Source organism: Leuresthes tenuis, unplaced genomic scaffold, assembly GCF_036924035.1.
Source record: "Leuresthes tenuis unplaced genomic scaffold, fLeuTen1.0.hap1 SCAF_12, whole genome shotgun sequence".
NCBI classification, from domain to species: Eukaryota; Metazoa; Chordata; class Actinopteri; order Atheriniformes; family Atherinopsidae; genus Leuresthes; species Leuresthes tenuis.
Genome location: NW_027325366.1, coordinates 390,836 through 406,174, shown reverse-complemented (window position 1 = coordinate 406,174; position 15,339 = coordinate 390,836). Strand labels below are relative to the sequence as shown.

Sequence of the window (15,339 nt, the reverse complement as noted above, 5' to 3'; positions counted from 1 at the left end):
TCCTGTCCCTCCACGCCGCTCATGTTCTGTCTCCGCAGTCTGATGTGTGATGTGTGGAGGGTCCAGGCTGCGAGGATTATGACAGTCGTGACTTTTCCCGGGACAAGCACGACTGTTTATTAGTAAGTTTTAAAATTTCTGTACATTTAGGTGACAAAAGGAGAAATGTGGCCCAGTCAAAACACAGAGAGTTGCACACTAAAAGATCTTTAAATAAAGTAAACATACCCTGTGAGCCACAGACTGCTCCCAAACACGAGTGGGCACATAATGCCTCTATATACGATATTACCGCCGTCAGAAACAAAGAATGGAGAATGCGCCGTTGTGCGTTTGTGCCATAACCAGCTCATCACAGATGGAGAGGGACGCAGCTTCATCTCGCTCTGCGTTCTCCATCTTTCTGAATGCCTGAGTTTGTTGTTGCTGGCGGTGAAGACGTCAACAGGAAGTGGCTCTATTAGCGATAGCTGAAATGGGGACAGCGCCACCTATGGTACCGGGGTATGACATGCTTTGTGCCAGTGATTCCATTCATTCACCAACATATATCCAAGGATAATTACCCTCAGATAAGGAGCAGAACCCAACTATAGCTATAATCCAGTTAATCTCATCATGTAGACCCACTGACAGAGGCCAGATTGAGCAGGAGAGGAGGAGGGGTCACAGTCTTATTCAATGAATCATTGCAATGTAAGCAGTTATCTCCTAGAAGTTTTCAGTCCTTTGAAAATATGGCTATACAGCTGAAGGCCTCACCTAAAGTCCTGTTTCTGAATGTTTACAGGCCCCCCAAATACTGTGAAGACTTTTTTGATGACCTCAGTTCAATGCTAAAATGTTAAATGTTATGGATACTATTGCTCCCATTAACGTGAAGGTTATCCATGGCGAAATTACAAACTGGTGATAAATTGGAAAAGAGAGTGTCGGAAAGCTGAGCGCAGATGGAGAAAAACAAATCTGAACTGAACTGAACTGAACTGAACTCCATTCCACCATGGCCTGCAATGACTTTGCCAAATTCTTCACAGACAAAGTCCAAAATATTAGACAAGCAGTTGGTACATCAGCAGCAGGTTCAGCATATGCACTGTGTCCACCGAAAACCGGTTTAAACACCATGACACTATTTCAACCCATTAACAGTAAAGACCTGGAGGACATCTTACGTCACCTGAACTCTTCTTGCTGTTTAGACATCCTGCCAACAGGTTTTTTTCAAAGGGGTCTCAAAGATTTTGGAGTCAGACCTGTTACTGATAGTGAACTTGTCTTTAATGTCAGGTGTGTTTCCAGAGCCTCTAAAAACAGCTGTTTTTCTGAATACAGACGGTGGAAAAATGTCAGTCTTAGTTTTACTGGATCTCAGTGCTGCTTTTGATACAGTTGACCACAATATATTACTCAAACGACTGGAGAACTGGGCGGGTCTTTCCGGAACTGCACTAAACTGGTTCAAAACATACTTAGAGAACAGGAAGTACTTTGTGTCTATAGGTAACTTTACATCTGAGCAGACAAGAATCACATGTGGAGTTCCCCAAGGTTCCATCCTGGGACCTCTTCTGTTTAACATTGACATGCTCCCACTGGCACAGATTATAAAAAACAACAAAATAAACTACCATAGCTATGCAGATGACATGTACATATATATTACAATGTCACCAGGAAACCGTTTAAACAGGATGAAAATTATGAAAGTCAGACTCTCCAAGTCCAAAACCATGATTCTGAACTGGAACAACTGGAAATAAGGTGCATTGCTCTCTCTGGGTCAGGGATGAGACTCTGTATGAAGTGGAAGAGTTTAAGTGATGGTAGGATGGAGCAAGAGGTGGATAGACTGATGGGGCTTCCTCAGCTGTACTGAGATCAAATGTTAGGAAGACAGAGTTGAGTTGAAAGGTGAAGCTTTCAAATTACTGGTCCAACTTTCCCATATAGTCACTGGATTCAGGAAGTGACTGAAAGAATAAGTTCACGGCTGAAATGAGTTTCCTTCAGTGGGTGGTGGGCTCAGACTTAAAGAAAGGGGGAGGAGCTCCACCATCAGGAAGGAGCTCGGAGTGGAGCCGTTGCTCCTCCACATAGAGAGTCAGCTGAGGTGTTTCGAGCATCTGGTCAGGATGCATCTTGGTCCCGGAGGTTTTTCAAGCATGTACAACTAGGAGCAGGCACCGGGTAGACCTAGAACTCACTGCAGGAGAGTGCATATATTCCATCCCGCCTGGGAACCACAGGACCCCCCCGGAGGAACTGGAGAGGGGATGTTTCCTCCTGAACATGTTGCCTACAGGCTCTACCTTGGATAAGTGGGTAAAAAATGGATAAAATGGATAGACGGTGTAATAAATAATTATTCAATTAATTTAAATTCCATAGACCATGGAGGCAAAATAACTAAATAAACAAATACCAAAAGGAAACAAAAAATAGATTAAAAGCAAAGTGTATCAGAGAAAGAAGCGTTGTTGAAATCTCCAGAGATCTCCCTGAATACATTTGAGTGCTTGTTTGCAGGCAACAACTGAGCTGATGACATCCAATGTAGGTGCATTCTCTCAGCAGACAAGATAGAAGGAAACTCACAACTGACAGTTTCAGTATCTGGGTTGCATAGATGCCCTGCCCTGTCTCCTACTGCATGTATATTCTGAAAAAGAGAGGAGTTGGAATTCTGAAGTGAAACACATAATTATGCATTCATAATAATCCTGCTATATCATTGTTAGTACCAACTCAGAAACATCAACAGAATTAAAGGTTTTCTCTCCCAAAAAGACCAGGAGAAACTCATCCATGCATTCATCTCCAGGAGACTCCATTACTGTAATGGTCTTTGAACTGGACCTCCCAAAAAGAGCTACCAAAGAGTCACCAAATGTAGACATTTTTAAATCCAGGTTAAAAACATTTCTTTTCTCATGTGTCTATGCATGAAATTAAGATATCTTTTAACTTATCTGGACTGTTGCTTGTTTTTATTAATTTGAATCCATTTGAATTATTTTATTTATTTCTATTTATATTCTTTTAGATATTTTTAATGCTTTTTCTGCTCCCTGCTGCAATGCTTTTATTTTATGTAAAGCACTTTGAATTGTTTTGTACATGAAATGTGCTACAAATAAATTTGACTTTGACTTTAAGGAAATACCTCAGTGTCCATATGAGAATAATACTCCTCATATAGAAGTTGATGTAGTAACACATTCAATCATGGCACTGATGTCATCATGTGTTTTCACAGAGTCAGCTTACAGTCTGTGACCCCAAATCACTCCTTCAGTTTGTTCAGTTCCCTGAGACCCCTCCTCCAAAGTCTGTATGGTCACAGGTTGCCACTGAACATTGGGTGAATAGTTGGAGATGAGGAGAACCAGATTGTATTCTGATTTTCCAAATGGAGGACAGGCATAGGATTCAGGCTGTGGGTTGGTGTTATACTGTAAAAGTACCAGATACTAGATACTTTTGTTAATGAGTAAAAGAACTAACAACCAGATAACTAATTCCCAATCTATTTTGCATTCATAGATACAAAATAACTACTTTTCAGAGCAAAGAGTGAAAATAAATAAATAAACAACAAAATGAATGAATCATTAGCTAATTAGGACTAAAATAACTCATTATATATTCACTATATACTTGTTATTTCCAACAGCACATTACAAACACAAAGTATTATTATGTCTGGTTTGAAACTGCAGCTGTTTGGTGAAACAGTGTGCACATTTTCCCCTAAATTTTTTATAATCAGAACCTAATATCATATATTGAAATATGCTGGATCATGGGAAAAATGACCATTTCAAATTCCAAGTTGTTGCACAATATTCTGTCACAACCTGTCCTTATATTCCACGTCTCTGTATTCCTTACATATATTATTACACTGTACTTTGAAATGTGGATAATGCTGTCTGTGTGTACAGTGACTCAGAGCAGACATCTCAAAAAGCATTTTACTGCAAGAAGCACGGAAAATCAAACCTGTTCTGGAAACTTTGATTCCAGAGTTTTCGTCTATAATCAATGTGTGAATATGGTTGACATAATGTGACAATGTTTTCTCTTTATTCTATTTGCAACACTATCACACATATAATACAGATTTGGTGTGAAAAGACCTTAAGTCTTCAGAAATCTCCATCACAGGTCTCAAAATAATCGGTCCAAGCACAGAACCATGAGGAACTCCATGACTTACTCTGGTGTGTGAGGAAGATTCTTCATTTACAAGAACAAACTGGAATCTATCAGATAAATATGACTTAAACCAGCCTAATGCAGTTCCTTTAATCCCAATAACATGTTCAAGTCTCTGTAACAGAATGCTGTGATCGATCGTATCAAATGCAGCACTGAGATCCAACAGGACAAGCACAGAAACAAGTCCGCTATCAGAAGCTAAGAGGAGATCATTGGTAACTTTCACCAGTGCTGTTTCTGTGCTATGATGCACTCTGAATCCTGACTGAAACTCTTCAAACAGATTATTTCTATGTAAATGATCACAAAGTTGAACTTTAGACAAAAAAGGGAGATTGGATATAGGTCGATAATTAGCCAACACTTCTGAATAAAGAGTAGATTTTTTAAGTAAAGGTTTAGCAACCTTAAAAGTCTGAGGTACATATCCTGTCAACAAAGACAGATTGATCAAATCCAATACGGAAGCATTGATTAAGGGGAAAACCTCCTTGAACAGTCTGGTTGGGATTGGTTTAGAAGAGACTATTGCTGCTCAATGATTCTTTTTGCAGCTTTTAATGGTACAAACAGGTACAAACAGGCTACATTTTGACACTACTGTGACTTTACCAGAATCACTTTGATTAAGACGCAGTAGTGTCAAAATGGTAATCAGGTGAGTACTTCAGATGTGATTAAGGTAAAGGTGTCTGTCATATACTGTTGAGTAGGGGTGTGACGATACATTCAGCTCACGAGAACGAGACGAGATTTTAAGAAAACTACAATGACAAAATGTATGACTGGACCTACAGACTTTTATTTAACCGATTGCACATGCATTTTGAAATGTTTTATTATAACTCTTTAGATGCGTGATGTAAGCATGAGCTTTTAATAAACTTTTTCCACAAATTTAAACTAAATTGCCGCGGTGTACGGCATCATTTTCATACAATGGTTGCATATTGTCCGTGTCTTATCAGTCACTCTACTGCCATTTATCATTTCCGCCGGGTACCCAAAATGCTGCCAAACAAATTATTTGAAAGGTGGTGGGGGGCATCGTCAATGGTAATACCGGTATTTTCCGACATCATTCTGGCTAGAAGTTTGGATAGCTCACAAATCTCGTGAGACACATTTTTAATGCAACGAGAAATATTGTTGAGTTTAATCTCGATCTTGTCACAGTCTAACTATAGGCTAAATTGGAGGTGTCCAGCCTTCACTGTCAGAGTACAGCTATATCTTGGAAACTGTAATGATGTGTTGGTCCGATGATGAAAAACAATAATATATTTTTTAAATACTATAACATTTGAAAATGTAATGGCATAACATAAAATAAAAGTATAGTTTTAGCATTGCATACCTGACCTAAGTGGTAAAGTTGTATCATGCAGGTTGACTGATACATATTTTTTCGTAAGATACAGTACAGTGCATCTGGAAAATATGCTCTAACAATCAGTATTATTATATTCTCATCCTGTCATTAAGGAATCTCAGGCAGAAGCACCAGAGCAGCTAGACGACTCAAAGATAGAAGTGGTCTCAGTGACGGAGGAAGACCTTCCCACTGTCGAGACCCCCAACACTCTGAATGTCAGTCCCCTGGGAAGCTTTGTTACTGACCTCCAATCAGATAAAGATCCATCCAAATCTGCAGAAACCCAGCCTCCAGTTGCACCCAGTCCAACCATGCCAATCACTAAGGTGCAACCGTTTATCAACGGTGAGACAAAGCACTGTTCCAGAGGTAGAGCTGCATGATGAAACAATGGATGTGTTGATTATTGTTCAAAGAAGAGTAACAGTGTTACCATCTTGAAATGATTTGACTGACACATTATCTTACACGGCTGATAGTACTGCTTTCCCACATTTAGTTGAAGAGGGACTACACACTTAAAGATGTGCATTTCAGTTCAAATTTGGGGTCTTGGCATCTCCATCCACCATCATGGAGTGCAGCAGTTTTTTTTCATGGGTATGTCAGCACTTACATGCTTTTTAACCCTGTTTAGATTTGTTCTGATGTGTTCACATTCACCCATTCACATGAACATTCATATAGTGCTTCTTGTTGTATATGTCTACCCCAAGGTTCTGTCCTGGGACCAGTTCTATTTCTGCTGTACATGCTCCCTTTAGGGAGGACTATACAAAAGTTTGCTTACATCTCTTGTCATCTGTTTGCTGATGATATCCAATTATCTTGTTCTTTTAAGACATCTGAGACCCATAAATTGAGCTCCCTGACCAACTGTTTATCACAAATAAAACAATGGTTGAGTGATAACTGTCTTCAATTAAACTGGGACCTTCATCGTTGCCCCAGATAGTGCTATTCCTGGCATCAAACAGCATTTAGGCAGCCTCAGCCAGACATCCAGAACTCGCCTGAGAAATTTAGGAGTCATTTTTGACAAAGCCATGTCTTTAGAACATCACACAAAACAGTTACTAAAGACCTGCCTTTTCCAGCTGCGTAACATCACCAAACTAAGAACCAAACTAATTTATTTCATCATGTACAGTGACAGAACAGCCTACATCTTAAAATCTCAAAGGCTCCCTGTATTTTACCGCATAAACTATAACATTTTGGTTTTGACATTCAGAGCATTGCATGGACAGGCTCCTCCCTACATCTGTGATCTGATCCAGACTTTAGCTCGTAGCTTGAGATCCTGTGATCAACATCTGTTGACTGTCTCTCGCACTCGCTTTAGGACCCGAGGAGACACATCTTTCCAAGCTGTTGGACCAAGAATGTGGAATGAATTACTATTTATCTTGCGATCACTTGATTCTGTTGATGCTTTTACAAAACAACTTAAGACATTATTTTTTAAACAAGAATTCTAGCCCACGGGCTGATATTGACTGTATGTTGCTGTGATATATTTTTTAATGTCCATTTTGTACTCACTGATTCCCTTCCTGTGAAGCACTTTGATCTGAGAAAGGTGCTATATAAATACATTTAGCTTACTTTTTTACTTAAATCTATACATACAGTGCAAATTTTGTTTTAGTATTGAATTTATTAATGATGCACAGTGGTATGTTGTCTCCTAAAGGAACACACAAAGGGATTTTTGTGCCTGACTGTGTTGCATATGTATTTTATAGGATTTCCCATTTTAGAGTGCAACGTTTATGAAGGAATAAATGTATTGTGTTGAGTGTTATGCTAAGGTTTGCTGTCTGCTGATGGTGCTGTTATAAGAAAATGCACATCCTTAATTTTGTGAAAGAGCGGCAGGTGGAGAGAAGAATTCTTCACTTGCACTAATTGATTTAGAAGTCCTTTAAAAGAACAAATAGAACAAGCTGCTGCCTAATAGTTACTGTATCTGCTCCCTGACCACTCAAATTAAAAAGATTTTAAACAGTCAACACAGGAGGAACAAATCACAAAAAACACTTGACCCCGAGGCTGGAGAGGAGGAATAGCAGCGATCTTCCAACAAGGTTTACAAATCAAGCCTCAACCCAACAGTAGTTGTAGTTCTTTTGAGTGCCTGACTCAACCTGGCCCTTATACTGAGTTTCTTTCTGAGTTTTTATTCCAATTAGTGCTGAGTACAGATGAAGCCAGCGTAGTGGGTGATGTTAACATTCCTGTAGATGTTGAAAATGACCGCCTGAAGATCAACTTTAACTCTATGAGATGACATTTTTGATTACATGGTACTCTTCAATTCAACTCTGCACGCCTCCTCCGTTTTCGTGTTCCCCTCGACATGGACAAGCTCAGCCTTCTATCAAGTGAGGAACATAGTGTAATCATGAGACTGAATGCATTTGCGACAGGCTTTTAGTGCAGAAGTTTTGAATATCTTTTTTGCAGTTGAGCACTGCAGAGTTTAGCTATAGTCAGATTAAATAGATTAAATTGGACTACATCCTTAATGTGAGATCACTCTTGTGATTTGGCACTATATAAAGAAATCTGAATTGGAGAACAAAAAAGACTGATCTGTAAATCCATACTCGTTGTTCATAAACATGTTCCTGTGTTCATTAGACATGCACATGCATGAGATATTCATGATTTATTTTGTAAATTCTCTGCTTCATAGAACAAAGACGTGTATGCGGCTGCACAGAGTTGTCAACAGGATGAAAAAAAAAGTAAAGATAGAAAAACAGTTCAAAGTTCTGGTTTTAACTCATGAAACTAAACAGTTGCTGTGATGAAGCCAATTGTTTAATGGTTTAATTGTTAAATGCTGTGTTATTAAGCTTCTTGGTGGTGGAGCTGAAATATTTCTGAGATAAACACCACATCTGTGGCTTTCAGTTAATATTGTGCAGTTTTTAAACTCTGTTAATATTCATGATCTCTTATTTTCAACAGAGGATGACTTGGAGAAAGGCTGGAAGAAGAGAGTGCTTGCCCATCGCATCGAGCTGCTAATCGCTTCTTGCCTCATATTGGTGATTATTCTTGCTCTTAGCATCGGTCTCGGAGGTAAGGAGCACAGTTTTGTGTTAAGTGGGCTTTTTCCAACAATAGAGCCATTGTAGCATGCACTACCTCTGCCCCATCAATATTTGAAGCAGGCCTGTTACACAACCAAGATCCTATCCACAAAGTGAAGTTAGTTTTAGGTCACTGAGTCATTGCCCTCTACTTTTGTGTTTAATTTGATGAGTTATTTAACTGTATTAGTTATTTCATGTGTAAAGAGTAGAAGCTTTTCACACAGAGTGCAACTATTTCAGAGCAAAAAGACAAATTAATGTTAATAAAACCATCGTATGCCTTACTGGCCATAATTCTTTCCTCTTTTGGGGAAGCCATTGTTTTGATGAATTAGGTCAAGACAAAATTCCTTCTCATACGTCAAACATTGTTCCAGTAGTCTTGTGGTTTGTCCAGACGCAGATTTGCAAACCCAAGGGTCGAGGATTAGGGGTCTTATTGAAAGATTCACCTCACTTTGGATTTGTGCTGTAAAGTTCTGCTTTAATTTTCCTCTTAACTTTAATTCAAGTCAGTTTATTTATATAGCAACAAATAACAACAATTGTCATCTCAAGGTACATCACTCCAATTCAAGCCAATTAGAGTCTAATTCATTGTAAGTATAATCCAATGAAATCCAATCTAATCAAAATTAGTCCAATTCACACATATAGAGTCAATTCAAAAACAATTTCCTAGCTAAGGAAACCAACAGATTGCACTGAAACTTCTCTTCAGTTCAATCTCCCGTCCTGAGCTGCACGAGACGACTGTGGAGAGAAAAAACTCCCTTTAACAGGAAGAAACCTCCATCAGAACCAGAACCAGGAAGGGTCCATCTGCCTGGACCAGCTGGGGCTGAGAGGACAGGAAAGAGGGGACAACAAGCAGCGTAACACCAGGCCAGAGATACCTGCTGAGAGAGAGAAACACAAGTTAATGACAGCAATGATGTCATCTGTACATGGAGGGAGGAGAGGTGCATCATGGGAGCTCCCCCAACAGGCTGGGCCTATAGCAGCAGAACTATGGGATGTTTCAGGCTCACCTGAGCCATCCCTAACTATAAGCTTTATCAGAAAGGAAAGTTTCAGCCTAATCTTAAAGGTAGAGAGGGTGTCTGCTTCCTGAAGCCAAACTGGCAGCTGGTTCCACAGAGAGGGGCCTGATAACTGAAGGCTCTGCCTCCCATTCTGCTTTTAGGGGCCTGATAACTGAAGGCTCTGCCTCCCGTTCTGCTTTTAGGGGCCTGATAACTGAAGGCTCTGCCTCCCATTCTGCTTTTAGGGGCCTGATAACTGAAGGCTCTGCCTCCCATTCTGCTTTTAGGGGCCTGATAACTGAAGGCTCTGCCTCCCATTCTGCTTTTAGGGGCCTGATAACTGAAGGCTCTGCCTCCCATTCTGCTTTTAGGGGCCTGATAACTGAAGGCTCTGCCTCCCATTCTGCTTTTAGGGGCCTGATAACTGAAGGCTCTGCCTCCCGTTCTGCTTTTAGGGGCCTGATAACTGAAGGCTCTGCCTCCCATTCTGCTTTTAGGGGCCTGATAACTGAAGGCTCTGCCTCCCATTCTGCTTTTAGGGGCCTGATAACTGAAGGCTCTGCCTCCCATTCTGCTTTTAGAAACTCTGGGAACCACAAGGAAACCTGCAGCCTGAGAGCTGCTGCACTTGATGATACATCAGTGATAATAGTGGGAAGGATTTGATTAATCTTCTCTCTGATAGAAACAATTTATTGGTTTACTTCAATAGCCTTCAACCTCTAATATAGTTCTGAAATCACAGATTTGTTAATCTTTTTTAAAAACGTGGCTCAGGGCCAAATGTTGACGTTGTTGTTCAACAGGCGCTGCCTTAGCTGTGCTGCCATGTTCTTTTTAGAGAGAAGAGGCTTTCTCCTGCAACCCAAACAAGCCATGCATGTTCATATTTGTTCAGCCTTTTACATTTAACATGCTAACTGACAAAACTTCTGCTTTTATATCGGTGCTCACATCTGTTGATGATCAGTTTATCAGTGCTGCTTCTTACCCTCTTAATTCCTGTGGAAGCAGTAAGGGTGTACTTTTTTACACACTGCTTCTAGTTTTTATGTCATGTGTTGGTGTCCATTCTTCTTATTGTTATATCCTTATCTGTACAAGCTTTATATGGTAGACAGTAAATTAATAGTATTCTCTGTGTGCTTTTTTGGTTGTAAAGATGGTCTTAGGGGCTGCATGGTGGTGTGATGGTTAGCACTGTTGCCTCCCAGCTGGGGCCTTCCTGTGGGGAGTCTGCATGTTCTCCCCGTGTATGCCTGGGTTCTCTCCGGTACTCCAGCTTCCTCCCACCACCCAAAAACATGCATGTTAGGTTAACTGGTGACTCTAAATTGTCCTTAGGAGTGAGTGTGAGCGTGTGTGGTTGTCTGTCTCTGTGTGGCCCTGTGATGGACTGGAATAGGCTCCAGCCCCCCCGCGACCCAACCGACGGATTAAGCGGGTATAGAAAATGGATGGATGGATGGAAGATGGTCTTAGTAGAACCGAACCACACAAACTATCCTGTTGTCAGTTTCAAGGTACACAACTATCCCCAGTCTCATGTCCCTCAACAGTGGGTCTAAGCTGTGTGGGAAAGTTTCGCTGTGGCTCGTCCTCTCAGTGTGTCAGCGCTTCTGCTCAGTGTGATGGGGTGGTGCACTGTGACAACCAAGATGATGAGCTTGGCTGTGGTGAGACACACTGACACAAACATCATTTAACCCAAGATTTCTTAAGGCATGAGCAAAAAATGTTGTTTTTTTCTTTAGTTTCTAGAACACAAGGTAATACAAGGTAATGTAATACCAGAGCAGAAGTTGGGACAGGGTTTTATAATCTGTTCATACATTGTGACTTTCATTATTATATATACATTATTAGACTTTCAGCCTGTAGGGGCAGTAATTCTCCCTTATTACAATCTGCAGACATGAGAGTCAATTAGTTGAGACTGAATGTCCATAACTAAAAAAAACTAGTCAAAAGCACAATAAATATTCACACTCTTAGCACTTTAATGCAAATCAGTTGTGATATAGTAAACAAGTAATTGATCACATTAATGATTCTTTTACTTTTAGAGAATAAATATTGACAATACTTGCAGACATAAAAGACTAAATACAACAATTTTGGAAGAATTCCTGTAGATTTCTCACATATGACCAAGACTGGTTTAGTTTGTGACTTCTTTTTTTGTCTCTCGGTAGTGAGCAGTACTCGATCCATTATATGCATGTGAAATAGCCTCCCTCTCTCTCTCTCTCTCTCTATATATATATATATATATATATATATATATATACATTAATTCCTAAACAGAGACAGACACACTGACAAACGTGTCACCTCTCTCTCTCTATCTTTTTGACCTATCCCTTTGCTGTGGATGTCTCTGGCTGTGCATCAGTTCGTCTGAGTGGCAGGAGCTCTGTCCTGCAGGTTCAAAGAAAAGGAGAGTGGACGACAGTCTGCGCAGAAGACTGGAACAACTGGCTTGGCCTCTCTGCCTGCAAGCAGCTGGGATACTCCAGGTTTTGGCTGTCACTCAAATGTCATCATTTTTTTCAGTTCATTTCTTTTCTCAACAGTTTATAAACTGCTCCACCAGAGTAAAAAAAAAGTTGTAGTTGCACATGTAAAAGATGCATACAGCACCTCTGCCTTTCAGACCGCAATCTGGTTCTACTCTCCTCCAACTATATGTCCAGAGATGAGTTATTGAGGGCTGTTAACAGACATCTGAAAAAAAAACATAACAGAGAGCAAGAATGTTGATATAAAAAAGGTAGAACGCAAGCTCCAGCAGAACATAAGACTTCTGTGGTCAAGAATGGAAAAAGTCACAAGCTTTAAGGTCACACCGTACCTCTACCTACATTCTCCCTGTCACACCTCCATAATGTCTGCAGTTTGCTTATAATCCTGGGGTTGGTGTTGAAGCCATTGTTATTCACCTGCTTTAGTGAGCTCATTCTCATCTGAACAAAACAGGTAGCACTATGAAGATGTTCTTTGAATTCTCCAGTGCTTTCCATACAATTCAGCCTGTACTGTTATGTAAGAAGCTCCAGAAAAAACAGGTGGATGCCTTCTCAACCAACTGGATTATTGACTACCTGTAAAAGCAATAGGGAAAGCAACCCTATTCAAATATTTGTCTTCATTCAGATCATTCTTACAAGGTGTGTATAAATTTAGAAGCATGAATATCATTGTGCTTGAACTGGATGGCTATAAACCCGCGCCTGGCCTAATCACATTTACTTATGAGTCACACTTCTTATTCCACAGGATTGCCACAACCCCTGGATTTCTGCCTCTAAATATTCTCAAACCAAGCTCAGATGTGGATTCCCCCCACTCCGTGACATTTATTATCGACAGAATTTGGTTTACATAAATAAAAAAGGTTTCTTATGAACATAGAATATCACAGCCCTTCAGAAGTCTGTCAACAACCAGTCCACAGGCTTTATCCCCTGCACTTTGATCCAGGCGCAGTCCACCATAGTTACAAGACTAAACCCAAATATTCATCCGCCCTGAAGGCTTTCTTCTTCATGTTTATCAGCTTTTTCAGGCCACTGGGGATCAAGAACTTGTTAGTGGGGAAGCATACAGAGGTATTAATAAGCCTTGTGGGAATAATGCTCTCCACACAGAAGTTAAAGTGGTTTGTCACACATTCAGTTATCACACTGATAGTCTCTGTGTGACTCACAGAGTGCAGTCTGTGGCTTCAAAGCATCCCTGCAGAGTTACTGCAACATCCTTAGACCACTACTTCAAAATCTGTAAGGTCACAGGTTGATATGGTTGTATCGGTGAAAGTGGGGACTACCAGCGAGTGAATTTAACTTTGCAGCCACTGAGCTGATGATGTCACAGACGGTTCAGCAGCAGAACCTGAATCAGGAACCTTACATTCCCCATGCTCATGGAGAGATGAGATGGTTTAAACTTCCTTGCTACTTCCTGACATCAACGGTGTTTCCTCTTCAACTCATTGGAGAATTGGAATCTTTTTTTTTTTTGGGGGGGGGGGGGGGGGGGGGGGGTGCAATCCCTGTGTGAAAAGGGCTGTCTTAGTGACAAATCAGTCCTGACTGACATGGTTGTAAATGTTGGTGATCGATACAAAAGCCACTAGCTGCTGCTTCATCAGCTTGGGTCTTGGGACTTCATTCACAAACACCGCCATCCCTCTGCTTTTCCTCTTATCGCTCAGTCTTGTGTCTGCCTGAACTGTTCTAAAGCTGGGTGAAGAGGTAAAGTGATCCAGGAAGTCCCTGTGAAGCCATATCTCCATAAAGTATGCAACACTAGTCTCATGACACTCTGTATCTCAATCAGTGCCTATAACTCGTCCAGCTCTGTGCAAGTGGCTTCTGATTTCCTCCAGAACCTTAAATTAAGTCCCTGTGGAGTCACTTTCGTGGGGGTGGAACTCAACATAAAATGACAACCTAACCATACCAATAAAGCTGTATTCTACATGTGCCACATAATAGCAAAAGACTTTTTGCATGGAGACTCGTTGTAAAGTGTTTTTCAGATAGAAGTGTTTAGTCTCATCCCGGTGTTTTAACAATTGATTTCTTGTTGTCTGTTAGGTATGTGGAGTCCTTTTTCCTCCCTCTGACCTCTGTTGAACAGGACCTTCAGACCAACCTGGTTTCTTTAAACCTTAGTCAGTCAGAGATCGTTAAGCTTCAGAACGCTGTGACCCACAGGTAAGCTACACTACCAATATTTGAATAAATACTGACTAGACTAACTTTATTATTTAATAACACTGATCCAAAGCCTCTTGGATCAGCCCAAAGGAAAAAATGTCCAACTTGTGGACAGAAAGCAGCGCTCTCTTTGGTTGTTTTGGTAAAGCAGAGATGACAAGGCAGTTAACTACACCAACCAGTAGAAAAGATGGATGGAAACTGTTAGTACCAGGATGATGATAGCATTTTGCTCAGAGCAAAATATGACTGTGGATCCAGCCAGTAAAAGGCAGAAAAAATATCAAATTTTCTTACTGCAAAAGCTTTTAAAAAAAAGACAATTCCTTATCATCTCTCACACTAGTTTGGCTATAGTTTTAAAACAAGAAGGATCAACCTAACCTAATATCAGCGGGTGCAATTCAAAAGGTGCTCATTCTGCACCACTTCCCTGCTCTAACACCTCATGCACTGGAAGGGCCCTGAACACCAGCGTTGCTTTTATCACTCATAATTTGCAAAAACCTCCAAAAATAGTGTACATTTATTCACTTTTTATAACCTCTTAAGTTTGTAGAGAAACATCTCATCTGTTTGTATATTTGTTGATTTTTTTATTCACTGAAAAGCTGTGATTCCATCATTTTCTCTTTCATTGTTGCATAGCGTGATCAACATGAGCTGTACGTTGCAGCTACTTTGTAGAACCACCCATAGCAGCAATAGCTTGGCCTTACAAGCTTCTGTAGCTCTTACTTACCGTCTTAGTTCATATGGAGGCAGAAAGGAATGTTTACTGCGTCCAAACATGTAAAGCCACAAATTTCCAAGAGGGCGTACTTTCTTTTTTATAGGACTTTATTATATAAGGCACATAATATATATATATATATATAAGATAA

The 15,339-nt window shown here is 40.3% G+C and overlaps 1 protein-coding gene across 1 annotated transcript in view; it reads left to right on the top strand.

Annotated features, from left to right (window-relative positions):
• The first annotated feature begins 5,277 nt into the window (after positions 1–5,277).
• Positions 5,278–15,339, top strand: part of tmprss3a (transmembrane serine protease 3a) — a 32,538-nt gene continuing 22,476 nt past the window's right edge. Inside the window, exons 1-7 of the mRNA XM_072397656.1 lie at positions 5,278–5,289; positions 5,710–5,944; positions 8,359–8,382; positions 8,612–8,692; positions 11,291–11,407; positions 12,127–12,250; positions 14,333–14,452. Coding sequence (XP_072253757.1) covers positions 5,278–5,289; positions 5,710–5,944; positions 8,359–8,382; positions 8,612–8,692; positions 11,291–11,407; positions 12,127–12,250; positions 14,333–14,452 — 713 coding nt within the window. The remainder of the gene's footprint in view (positions 5,290–5,709; positions 5,945–8,358; positions 8,383–8,611; positions 8,693–11,290; positions 11,408–12,126; positions 12,251–14,332; positions 14,453–15,339) is intronic.